The sequence below is a fragment of the Syngnathus leptorhynchus genome, chromosome 12 (genome assembly GCF_054491065.1).
Source record: "Syngnathus leptorhynchus isolate UIUO chromosome 12, UIUO_Slep, whole genome shotgun sequence".
Taxonomy (NCBI): domain Eukaryota; kingdom Metazoa; phylum Chordata; class Actinopteri; order Syngnathiformes; family Syngnathidae; genus Syngnathus; species Syngnathus leptorhynchus.
The window spans coordinates 4,829,342-4,843,364 of record NC_141206.1 but is presented as its reverse complement, the minus strand read 5'-3'; the positions used below and the strand labels follow the sequence as shown (position 1 = coordinate 4,843,364).

Sequence of the window (14,023 nt, the reverse complement as noted above, 5' to 3'; positions counted from 1 at the left end):
CAGATGAGTTCAAGTCCTTCCTGAAGAGGCTGCCCTCCACTCACTTCCTGCCCATCAACAGCGTGCACTTGCTGTGGGGCAGCGACTGGGACCTGCAGGCTCGCTACAGGCTGCTCCAGAGCTCCCTAGAGGTCCAGCGGATCAAGATCCAGCGCACTGCCCGCAAGCTCTTTGGCCTCAGCATCCGCTGTCACCACAATCCCAACCACCAGATGCCCAGGGAAAGGTGGGTAGAAATACAATCTTGACAGAACACGCTCAACTTTTTATGCTTCAAAACCCCAAGGTTCGAGGTGAACCTACACTTACTTATTTTGGAAGAAAAAAAAATTCCCTACTTTACTTGGGGGGGCCAGCTACTGCGTCGCGCTTGTGCGCTTTAAAAGGACGTCATCAATTATAGATACTGAGTTATGGCTACTTTGTTTGTGTCCATCACGTCGACTTAGTGTCGAGGTTTGCACATGCCTACCTCACTCGTGTAGTTTCACATCGCTGTCTATAAAAGCAAATGCAGCTCTGGGAGTGTTGTCTAAAGGTCATTGCACACGTCTGCCACCACTTCCCTGCTCTTGCAGCTTGAGAGCCTCCACTACGCCGGTGCGCCGACGCCTGACATGACAGCAAATACCCCAAAATATAAAACGGTGTTCTGTGATGAGGGCGTCACTGTACAAGTTGAAAGTGGTGAAATATTGATTTACACGTTCTGAAAATGAGCACTTAGATTGTCACTAGTCTCTCGCCTGAGTTGGCTTCTCAAGTGTTATCAAAGATAGCGTGCGCTTCCCCTATTTAGAGCTTCTATCGGGAAGAGTCCATCAACAGTCGCCAAAGCGTCATTCCAGTCGTGCAACAAAACTGTCAAAATACTGTTTTTCACATTTATCAAGACATTTTTTTTGTCATTAATTTTTTTAAACCGGAATAGTTATAGTTAGATGATAACGAGCTGACTGCATATTTATGGGTGTTCCGATTTGATAATGCTATCGAATAATATCAGTGTCCACCCCCCAAGTAAATAAATAAATAAATAAATAAATAAATAAATAATGTTAGATTAGGTTGATAATTTTGGTTAAAGAAAACATATCGGGCTGCATCCAATATTTGCAGTCATGTTTCTTGCCCGTCTATTCAGCAGCGTCTGAATGCAGCATGTAACCTAAATGTTTGAATAAATGGGTTAATGTTTTACCATATTTAGCGTTGCTGACTATTGCTGTTTGTTTGAATAGTATCATTTGATTAAGTCTCTTGTAACATTTCATGCTAAAAACCGAATGTATGTATCATTCCTAATGATTGCTGGCAGATTGCTACCTGCAGCAGGGTTTGGTTCCTTGCATATGGTTAAATTGTTAACTCCTCTGAGCTAGTAAGGTTGGTAGTACTTCATCAGCATTATTTTTTCACAATACTCAAAATATATACAATTGAAAATGAGTATACTAATAATAAAGCTCAAAGGAACTAGGCTGAAGCGTAAAGCTTGTAAAACGCCCAGTCCCTTTCTGTATAATGTTGTTTCAAAATGTGCTGTCATGTATGTGGTGTTAGAACATAGGTCCCTCGCACCAAGTGGGACTTGCCCTTACTTTTGTCAGCCCTCATCAATGGATGAGGGAATTGCAGCAAAACTGAAAATCTATCTGTCAAGTGGTTCCAAAGTGTGTGCCCACCACCAACACAGCACCTCCTCAGGGAGGCATTTGAACATCCACGTCCAAGCCAGGCCGCAGCAGCTGATGATGGTGCTGTGAAAGCATCTCAGGCCCACAACATGCACCACAGGGCCAATCCCCAGCGTGGGACTGCCGCCATTCATACATCAAAACCCACAACAGGGTTGCATGTTGTCACACAGCCGCCACTGTTGCATGCTTTCACTCGGAGGGTCGCTGTGAAAATTATGTTCAGTAGCGCCTCCTGCAGATTCCTCTGCAATCCTCTCAGCTCTCCAAAAGTGCAAACATCACCAGTGGCCATCCAACACTTCTCCCAACACATCTTTATAGGGTAAACAAAACAATCTGAAGCGGTCCAAGAAGGCTTTAGAGCTAAAGTTCTATCTAATTAAATGTTCTTGGCAAAGAAGGCGATAATTCACGTTGCTTGGCAACGTCAAAGTTATTTTAGTCATGCAAATGCAAAACAGCATGTGAATAAATGTACCCAGGAAACATAATGTGCATTCTCTAATGACATGATGATAGGTAAATGCTCAATGTGTACATTTTAGACAATAAAGTATTGAGAACATAAAGCTCCACAAAGGCTTAGGAATTGACTCCAATTCCTTAATCCACTAGAAGCGTTAATCTACATGTTTTTATATTTAAAACTTAATCTTTTTGAAATGGTTACCTACTCTCGAGAGATTAATTCTTGTAAAGCTATACCTAAGATTTACTTATTCATGTTGGAAAAAAAATCTGGCATGTATGAAATTGGAATGACCCCTGCAAAGAATTAGTAGAATATATTCATTAAGTGATAATGACTCATTCCTCTAATTGCTATGACACTCTTGCTCGTGTGGCACTTAGAGGTCATCTCTGCTTGAGAAGAATACATATTGAAAATAATAATTTACTCAAAATGGTTTAAATAACTTTTTGCTTGACCCTCATGTTATATTCCTTAAAATGGTAAAAGTGTTATTGGGTAAATCTCCCCCACCCAATAAAAAAAAATATATATATATGAATATTCAATATTTATATCTCAGAGAAACATGTTGTTTCCAGACAAAAAAATAAATAAAAAATAAGATACCTTAACTACAAAGCTTACTCACTTAGACTAAATTCACTTCTGTGTGCTTATTTTCTCTACGTTGCCTCACTTGGCATTGACTTCGTCAATAAGCCACGACTGTGACTAAACAATTGAAATAAGAATCCCCACACACGATCAATCTCTGTTATATAAAAACAAAAGTCTGCTGTTAATATTTAAAATAATAAAGGTAAATTAATGTTTTTTTCCCTTGTTGATTCAACTCTCTCTTTGGGAGGAATTTATGATGCATTTAATCTGAGCTCATTTAACTTTGAAGCCCCTCACTGACGCAAAGTATTCTCAGTGGAAATAAACATCTATTCCATTTGATTGTTTTTTGATTTCCTACGACAAATCTAAGGAGGCCAGACAACGCGGTAAAAACAATTTATCTCGGTATTTCAACCTAATAATGACATTAAATGATTGCATTTTTTTTTTAAAGTTTCCATGGCTTACTTTTATATGTCTATTAGTTAATGTGTGTCAGTTCTCGGGGGCGTTTTACTTTGAAATAAAGCTTACGTAAATTAGACTGTTCAATTTATGACGTTCTTTGAAATGATAGGACCACATTCTCAAAACGAGCTGACTTCAGCCAGGCGTACTTTAAAATGTGCTACAATTCTTGATCACGGGATTATTTTGACCAACAGTCATGTCACAGATACAGACAATTAAGACCCCACTCATGCTAGTTCAGAGCTCAATCTGATTTGCTTTAGAAATCATAAAGTGGTTATCATAATAAATGACTGTTTGGGGGAGTTCTGTCATTCACAGCAGCCATATATGGTGTACTCAGAATAGCAAGCGTCGCTCCAATTTCCAGTTGCTAATTGGAGCGGTGCTGCGCCCCGTCATGGCACCATTATGCAAATCAGCTGCTTAAGAGTTTCATGCAAATGCACAATTAGAATAGAAACCAGAAAGACACATTCATGCTTATGTGCATATTTAACCTGCTGCCTGCTAATTAGCATTAATTTTTGGGTGCCGTTTCTAATACAAATCAACAAGTGTGTGGTTGAAATTTGGACACAACTGCTGGTCAAATAAGAGAGACATTATTAACACTTTGCAACAATATATTCCAACACTCCCGCTCTATCTGTCAACACCAGATACCTGGTGCAACAACTGTATGGTTTTGGCCAAAATATTGCCTGGAGCTTTATGGTTTTTATTTTCTCCTCACACCCTAATTTCAGATAAACATACAGCCAGGGCAAGCGGCATGAGAGTTTGAGTCTGCCCAGAACCAAAATGATAATGTTGTGGATATGATAATGTGAAAATTTTTCCAAGGCAAAGCTTTTTCACTTCACTGATTTGAAGGCACTTTGATTTGACGCCAAGGACAGTCTGAAGTAAAAACCAACAGAGCAAAGAAGCCAAAAATCACAGGCCAAAACGTACTTATTATTAGAATTGAAACTGTAAAATTATGCTGAGGTACGAGGAAGAAAGCAAATAAAAGGTAATACACAGTAATACAACTCCTGTGATACGACCTACTTACAATATTTCCAGTCTAGTTGGATTTTCCCAAAAATGTATTATCCTCTTCAGGACTCTACTGATCATAGATATTATTAGAGCTGAAGAGGAGGAATTGTGTGAATGCTGACTTTATATGCATCAAAACTTTATTTACAGGTTCAAATTCAATAAGTGAGTAAAGAAAGCACATAGCGAACACAAACAAGGCCTAAACATGGGATGCGGTCATCATCTTTGGTAGCTCTTGAAGACATCTTGCAAAGTTCCTTCGGGTGATCTGTCTCGGTCTCTTGTGCCATTTACCAGGGTCGGCGGAAGTGCTGCATAATTAAGAAACGGGACAACAAACCTGATCATTTCAGTTAACACTGATCATTTTGTAAATACATTGTACTATTTATATTTAACATCCTTCAAACCGGCAAGATCTACTTTTTTATATTTGTGGCCTAGAGCTGTTTTTCATAGGAATAATTTCTGTAATTGACATCTTTACCCCGTCAGCATAAGTTTGTTGTGTGTAATTTCACTTTACTGTTTCTTGGCAAAGTTGTTGTGACACCATTTGATCCGGATTCAAAAGTTTTCCCAGTGGTAGTCAGTCATTGAACTACCTTGTCTTCAGACAGCTTCAGATTTGAAGTGCTTCCTAAACCGATGCTTCAGATCTAAAGTTAGCCAGCTCAGCGTCCTCCATAGGTGCAAACTTATTTAGGCGTATAGCTCGGGTGGGATTTGTGCTCTGGTAACAATGCTGTGTCATCTATCATAGTTAGAAACTTGGGTTCATTAACATGTCACGCTAACCTTGACCAACTCTCCTCTCTCTCTCTCTAAAAAAAAAAAAAAAAACAGAATTCACTTCCTATAATCAGAAATGAAGTTCCAATACTGTCAGGATGACATGGAAAGATGCCTGCGGGGAAGAGCAGACGAACTAAGAATAGCAAGTGCTACCTTCCACCTGAGGGAAATAACTAAACTCCTCCCTTTTGTAAAAGGGAAAAAGCGTCCTACTCTCTCGTCTCCATCACGCTGAATTTCCGCAGAATTGCCACCTCACAGACAAGGCGGACTAAATTTCTCCAGGGAATGAATCATTTTGCCATTTTACAGCCACCACCAACAATCACAACCCTCTCCATTATCCACCTCATAAAAAACAACCTTATTAAATGCACAAGAGATTCCAATTCAACGCACACAAAAAAAAGTAAAAGTGGTCTTGCAAAATATTAAGACGCTTGGAAAATTGTCCTTAAATCTAGTCATATTTGATCAAATTAAATGCCCTGTATGTGGGGTCAGAACACTGCCATTGGTTATTCAGATGAATAATAGTTGTTTATGATAAATGTTAGGAGATGTTTTTCATTGTCTATCTTAAACATTTCATTGACACTACTTTTTTTTCAGCATCACTGCTTTTTAATTTTAATTTCCTGCTTAATGTGACGTATGAAATAAGTGTCGGCAGCTTGAAACGCAACAGGGTGTGGGAAATGAGTCTCGGGTGTTAAACTTCACGCTCTTGTTACGGCTCCAGGCTACAGGCTGGCCTTGGATTACAAAGGCCACACCATAATCGCATAAAACAATTTCATTGGTACTAGCCATATTCTTACACCACCATGCAAATGAGTCCATTAACACATTGGAAACTCAAAAAATGTTGGTCAACTATGATTTTTCATCCTGAGTCCGCACCATTCGCACACATGGCTAGTGGGAAAGGGACAATTGCTTAGTTGGTTACTTTGTCCTCCATCTTGCTAAGATTTTAACCCTATATATTTTTCATGTCTTTTCCAACAAGGTCGGTGATGGAGTGGCTCAACAGGGTCCAGTCCTTCCTCTACTGCAACGAGAACGGCTTTTGGGGAACCTTCCTGGAAAGCCAGCGAACGTGCGTGTGCCACACCGGTGTCACCCTGTGCCAGCGACCCATCCCTTGCGTCATCGGGGGCAACAACAGCTGCGCCATGTGCAGCTTGGCCAACATCTCGCAGTGCGGCTCATGCAACAAGGGCTACAAGTTGTACCGCGGCCGCTGCGAACCCCAAAATGTGGACTCGGAGCGGAGCGAGCAATTCATCAGCTTCGAAACGGACCTGGACTTTCAGGATCTGGAACTTAAGTACCTGCTCCAGAAAATGGACTCCCGACTGTATATTCACACCACGTTCATCAGTAACGAGATCCGCCTGGAGACTTTCTTTGACCCTCGGTGGCGTAAGCGCATGTCCCTGACACTCAAAAGCAACAAAAACCGCATGGACTACCTCCACATGATCATCGGCCTGTCCATGAAAATCTGTCAGATGCGCAACAGCAGCATCGACCCCATGTTCTTCGTCTACGTCAACCCGTTCAGCGGCAGCCACTCGGAAGGCTGGAGCATGCCCTTCGGTGAGCACGGTTACCCCCGCTGGGAAAAGGTGCGCCTTCAGAACACCCAGTGCTTCAACTGGACCCTGTTGCTGGGAAACCGTTGGAAGACCTTCTTCGAGACTGTCCACATCTACTTGAGGAGCCGAGCCAAGATCCCCACCGGGCTCCGCAACGACACAGGTCCCGTCGATCTGGCAGACCCAAACAAGCGGCAGATCTACATCAAAATATCCGATATTCAAGTGTTTGGCTACAGCCTGCGCTTCAACGCAGACCTCCTCCGCAGCGCCGTGCAACAGGTCAACCAGTCGTACACGCAGGGAAGTCAGTTCTACTCTGCGTCGTCCGTTATGCTGCTGTTACTGGACATACGGGATCGGATTAACCGTCTCGCCCCTCCCTCTGCGCCCGGCAAACCCCAGCTGGACCTCTTTTCATGTATGCTGAAGCATCGGCTCAAGCTCAACAACAGTGAAATGATCAGGGTCAATCATGCCTTGGACATGTACAGCACAGAGATACTAAAACAATCAGATCATCTGACTGCAAAATTGTGTTGATCACTTTAAGATGTCCAACGTAAGGACAGAGAACAACACAGAAAAAATGCCCGCCAATGAACTGAACCTCCCGGGTGGGCTCTTATTTCATTTTTTCGTTTGCCTTTTTCCTCTTTTGGACCTTTTCTGCCTTTTTGATGTAACTCAAACTTTGTAAGCATAATTCGTAAAAAGAAGGGGAGGAAACGAAAAAGGCATCAATGAAAGGATGATGTTAATCGGAACTAACGTTACATACGTGTCCAAGCATGTCTGTCATTCCTCCAAAGAACTTTGTCAGAGAGAGACATTTAAAAAAAAAAAAAATACTCACGATAAAGAGGCCTTGATCGGAAGGTTGTATCTGAAACTGCCATTCTTCTTTACCTGGGAAGTCAAAAAAAGAAAAAAAAAAAAGCATTTTTAACAAAAAAATAATAATCAAGCAGGCAGACCAGATATCTTTTATTTCTGCTAACATGCAAATTAAAAATGTTTCTATACACCTTAAGGATTTAAAAACAGCTCGATAGTGTGTAACGTAACCAACACATTTATTATAGAGTCTTTATTAATTCTCCAACCCTCGGCGAGTCGGTGAGTTATGAAGCACTCAGTCATTGTTCTGACATGTAAGGCACACGCAGCAGGCCCGTAATGGATAGTCACGTCAAATAACAAAAAGCCAGCTGTTTATATATATATACATATACAGTGGATGTGATGGTGTGTTTGTCAGCACATACCTTTTGACTTTTGGGGGGCTTGATAATTAATTGAATGTGTCCAATTTTTCAATTCTTGCGTGTTTTTTTGTTTTGGTGTGTTTTCACAAGGCAGTAACTTTCCCGCTGCGTGAGTGCATCATTGTCGTGGATTTAACAGTCGATGCTAATTTTGTACTGCTTTGCGTAAAACGGACAAACAAACAAAAAAATAGTAACAATGTTGTGACTGCTGGTTTGTGAAGCTTTTTCTTGGGCACCAAAATGTTAGCAATCATCCATGAGGCACGCTGACTAAAAGCCATAGACGCCCCTTCCACCCCAAAACTAGAATAAGGGTTGATCCCATTTCCTTTTACAAGTATCACAACACAATTTACTTGTCTCTCACTTGATTTGAGACAAAAACCCAGCAAAAAGATATTCACATGTAAAATCATATATTTTAATCTGGAATATTTTCACTACTGCCTGTATTTTTGTTTTTGCTTTTATTCCATCCCAGATGACTATGTATATAATCCCATTTGTTGGACATGAAAATTATATTGTTTCTCTCATGTGTTTCGCTGGTGATACCTGTTGACCTGGTGTCCTTAATATTCTATTGGCACAAAAAAAAAAAGATCCCAGCTAAATTGCAAAACAAATCTCTTGAGATTTAATTTTTATTTTGGTTGGCCGGATCTTGCTATATATTGCTGCTTTACTGTAGAATGTGACACAAAGTCGTGGATATTCGCAGTGGCACAAATTACGAACCCATACCTAGATTTGCAGTTTAATTACTTTTTTTTTTCCTAGTTTTGCCGCAATTAAAAGTATTTAAAGTGGACATAACATGGAAAATTGACCTTTCAATCACTTGTACACTGTTGGTTTTCTGATGTGCCTGTCCACCTGGTAAGTGTAAATCATTTGTGAGTTATCTATTTCTAAAATGTGTCTGAGCAAGATTTTATGTAGAATTTGCAAAATAATACCTTCACACTGATTTTTTGCCCATGACTTGCTTGGCAAGTAGGCTGAGTGACGACACAACATTAGGATGGACTATTGTCATGTCAAAGTTAAAAGCTAAGCAGAGCAGGAGAGTTACCACACATTAACCTAAACTACACGAGAGGTAGATGAGACTAATTCCAAACTTGTCATCAAGGCTGCAAAAAAAAAAAAAAAAAGATGAGAAAATTTGTGATACCTGATGCCGATCTTTGAACTGTTTTTAGTGGTAATAAAAAAACATGTCTCCTTTAACGTGAATTTGTGATATCCCATTGATCCCATAATTGCTTTTTGTTATCGGCTTGCGTGTGAATTCCTGAATTGCAAAGTTCCACTTTCGTGTGACTCAGTCATCGTTTCATGCGGTAGACTTTGGAAAGTTTTCATTGTTAAAAGTACAAAGCTGTTATGTAAAAGGTTCCATCTGCCCCAAACAAACTAACATATGGGTGTCATTATCATATTAGTTTATGCAACTCAACTACGAATTTTCAGCTTAGTAGCATGCTAATATGGAAATGGTAAAATGTGGCAAAACATCCCAAGTGCAACATTTGCATGCTAACAATAATCATCTCTTATATTGTATATTAGTTGACTCTTCCAACACTGAAAGCAGGTGTCTCAACCATTTATGCTGTTTTTTGACTTTTGTTTGGCTTTTGTGTTCTATGTTCAAAACTCGCAGATGTTTTCATACGCGAGTGTGCAAACTGCTGAAACTGTGCCTGAATGCCTCCCGTGAGTGGATGTCAAATCAGAAAGCGCAAGTCTAGGCTTGTAAAAGACGCGGTAAATACTGTTGGTCCCTGTTTCATTGGCACTACATTGGACAATTCCCAAGAAATGATACCCTATAATTCTATTTTAAATTGATTATTCTTATGGTTAAGTGCCTGTTATTTATCCCTTTAACGTATTTAGAACTGGTCAAAATGTCTCAATCAATGACAATCTCCTGTTAAGGAGCTTTTGTTTTCTAAATTCAATTCTATCCCCAGTTATACACGATACTTTTTGCAGTACTATGCTTGTTGCAGTAACCTAATTAGTCCAGTGTATTAGTGCAAAGTATAGAGTGGTTCTCATCAGGCCCGTCACACTTTGAGAATGTTTTTGTGTTATCGGGACCATTTAACTTTTGTTGTTGAGCAACAGGAAGGTCCATAAAACATGCACGTCTATGGTGTTTATTTTGTTTTCTATATCATATACTGACAGCGTAAAACCATTTGTATACAATGAAATTACGACGGCTTACGCCAACCTACTTTAAAAATGTGGCTATTTTTCACATTTATGGGGGCAAGGTTCGTCATTTTGATTAAGGTGAGTGTTATGTGGGAATTTAAAAACTATTAAAGGGAACCTCAAAATGCACCTAATACATAATGAATGAGAAACTATTTTTGAATTATGCGCCCAGACAAGAATAATTTGCAAATATTCCGCTACTTGCAATGTATACAGTAGAACTAATATAACGGCAGTCATTTACGCGTCTTACATCATGCTATGTAGTGTTGCTTACATGTATCCATTAAATGTGTCCTAAAAATTTCGCATCTAATACCTTGCCAATGTAAATGTCTTTTTTCCTCCGTTTTGTTGAGGTCATATCAGCTTCTTTCAATGAATGTTTCATATTATAATCTATTTCTCATTAAAAAAAGCTATATTTAATAATATTTGGTATGCTTGTTTTTATTTTTCATCTTTCTTCTTCAGAGAGATTTTGCATGCTTGTTTAAGAATATGCGCCCTGTGTTTGGCTGATGGCAAGCAGTGCTTCAGCTCACCTGCAACACTAATGAGGACAAGCGTGATAGAAAATGGAAGGACGTAAGTAATATCTGGTCATGGCATTTGTCTGTAATCACAACACAACACAGCCTTACATGGTGCTTAGATAGTGAGGTGATATGTAAAATGTACTGTGTATCTGCTCCGATACTTTTTGTAGTATCTTTGACTAAATTTGTCCAACTGTAATGTTTTAAGTTTATCTGGGTATTAAGCACCTAAAATGGTTAGGGATCTCATGCATCAGACAGGACATACCATTTAATTCATGTCATTGTGGCTTGTGAGTAATATGTAAGGCGAGTATTGTAATGTCACCTGCGGAGTCCCGCAGGGATTGGTGCTCAACCTTTTGCTGCTCTGTCACTCAGGGCTAGGTGACTGGTGGCGGAGGTGTGTGCATCCTGATCACCTTAGGGAGGAGGACCACTTGCCCAGAGGTGTCTACCTGCGGCACGTCATATCATCAAATGTACTTTCACATTGTTGAAACTAACATTACATCACATTTGTTTATCATGCAGGATAAAGTGATCATTCAATGCAGTCACGCCGTCCTGGGAATAGGATCGCTCCGCATGTGTTCCCTTCTCAAGGTTTCTTCCTTTTTCAAATGATTTCTTTCGGAATTCTTCCTTGCCTGCCCCAGTGGGGGACTTAAACCAGGGGATGTGTTTGATCTCTGAACTGTGGATTTATGAAACCCTTTGAAACGCTTTTGTGTTTAAGATATAAATAAATGTGACTTGAATAGAGTAATTAATCTAATAGTTTAGACAGAGAGCAGGTTTTTGGAAAAGGCTGCTTGAATTTCTTTGTGGCACAATTCATGGAGTCACACGTCCATTCAGCCTGTAGCTGGAAGGATAAGAAAGCCAAGAAAAATGCCTTTAGAGGCAACCTATTGTGTGAACACTTCACTTGAGTTGGAGAAAAAGCACCTTTTATGTAAGCCATCAGTCCAATGCCTGTGCCTGAAACGAGCCCCTTCACCCCCCCACCCGAAAGCCCTTTAAAGCAAAACAAAGACTTCAATTTGATGAGCCAATATCTGGAAGCCTTATTTGTTACAGTCTTTAAAATCTCTAAGATTAAAGTAGAGCCCTTTTGTTGCATTCACATTTTTCTCCCATCAGTCAATAGGAAATGAACAACACACATGAGGTTTCCCACTGTGCCTTTTAACACCCCCGCCCCAACTGAGCTAATTGACCAGCCATTGTTATCCAAGCACCTCAAGTGAGTTTTAATCAATTGCTCCCTTTTCTTCTCCACGATGATACAGTTGACTGTATCATGGTACATTCAGTTGCCTACTGGGGTGCTTCATCCGCTTAAGCTAAATAAATATGTTCCCAAATAGACAACTCCCTTTTTCTCGTCAGGGACAAAACAGTTAGTTGCTTTTATACCATCCGTTGAAAAGACGCAGTGGCCGAATTTGTCACCGGGTGCGTCATCCACTTAAGATGAATTCAAAAATATGGATGTGTCGCACGAGGTGAGTAAATCAATTGCTAAATTTTCCACGACTTCTTATACAATTGCAACTTGGTTCACACAATTGCCTACTGGGTGTGCCACACATTCATACCATTCAAATAGATCGGTTGTGTCAAACTTATTTTTGTCGCGGGTCGCATCATAGTCATAGTTTTCTTCGGAGGGCCATTATGACCGTCAACAAACTGTTGAATAACTAAGTTTGAAACCGGAGACGAGAGTTAAAACTTTTCAAATATTTTTAAAAGATCAATGGTAACAAAAGTTGCTAGAAATATCTGGGGGTTTTTTGTCTTCGGGGGCCACATAAAATGATGTGGCGGGCCATATATGGCCCCCGGGCCTTTTCTTTGACACCTATGAAATAGATGCATTTTCTTCCATGCGTGGTTGTAAACTCCATTTTCCACCGCCAGGCGATAAATGCCTTCCTTCAAAGACGCCGTATGCCACTTAGTTGACCGGGTACCAATGGGGCAATTATGACACATCCCACCTTGTTAGGGAACAAGTGAGTAGAGGGGGAAAAAGACAAACATGTAAATAAATAAAGGGCACCAGTGGAACAGTTGGGGTTAACAGTTAGTAGCTGCACACTTACCTCAGACGACACTCTCGTTAGTTACCATTTGTCTTGAAAGGAATTGCACACAAGCTTGCTGCCAGGCAGCGCTCCTGATAATTGAAGACACACAACACAAACACCTTAAGGCTGTTGTTTTTATCTGATGAATTGGTATGACAGTCACACGAGCCACTTTGATAACAAAAACATGACATTTTGAGCATTAAAAGTATGTTAAATGCAAAGTGTTGTCTGGATTCAAATGACTTCAGTTTTTAGTGTCTATTCTTTGTAAACAATTTTTGATTTAGCAAGAGATAAATATGCTCCCTTCTCCCATTTTAACGTTTGTGCAAAGAGAAAACTAAGTCATTTGTGACAAGAGGCAGTAAATTAGGCAGTGCAACATTTCAAAAATGCAAAGTAGCACAACACAATGAGACTAACGTGGCAATTTGGGGAAAATTGAAGAAATCTTTTTTTTATACTCTCATAACTTTTGTTCCGGTCTATTTTTGCATTGCAAAAAAAATTCTATTGAGTTCTTATTTTATTTATTATTTTATCCTTTTCTCTTCATCTGTAGATGTAATTGGACGCCACAAACCAGAAAAGTGGGAGCATTATGCTGCAATTGTCTCTCCCACTGTTTCTGAACGCGCCCAAATAAGCTTGCATGTTGAGGCACTTTGCTTGCTCTGTAAAAAAGTTGACAACAAAATAATCATGCGAGTGGGGCTTGGATTGTTTGTTTTTTCTTCCCCCGTGACATTGGTACTCGACGGTAACCGATACTGATATCGGCCATCCTATTTTGGCTTTTTAACGATCAGGAACTAGAAATTAGAAGAATACAATACAGCCATTAATTTCATGTAATATTAAAGAAAATTGTTATCTTGGGATATCAAGGTAATTAAAAAAAAATGTCAAATTGAAGTTAAAAGTTTTGAGTTGGCTTCATAACTTTTTTTTTTTAATCAACGTGTAGTTCCTTCCAATAGCATTATGTGTCAAGACATTCTCTGTCTTTCATTTTCCGAAAAAGTCAACTAAGGTAGTGCAGACAGCTGTGCACACAAAGTGTAATGGTGTCAAGACTTTTAAGGTTATTGGATTCGCCATTGTGTGTTTTTGCTTTATGTGCTGAGCCTCGCCAGCTGCATGGTCGGATCGCATTTTGGGAGGGGAAAAAAAATGGC

General features: G+C 39.8%; 1 protein-coding gene across 1 annotated transcript in view; it reads left to right on the top strand.

Annotated features, from left to right (window-relative positions):
- Positions 1-10,454, top strand: part of brinp1 (bone morphogenetic protein/retinoic acid inducible neural-specific 1) — a 62,717-nt gene extending 52,263 nt beyond the window's left edge. Inside the window, exons 6-7 of the mRNA XM_085926973.1 lie at positions 4-226; positions 6,107-10,454. Coding sequence (XP_085783099.1) covers positions 4-226; positions 6,107-7,241 — 1,358 coding nt within the window. The 3' untranslated portion in view covers positions 7,242-10,454. The remainder of the gene's footprint in view (positions 1-3; positions 227-6,106) is intronic.
- Positions 10,455-14,023: the final 3,569 nt, after the last annotated feature.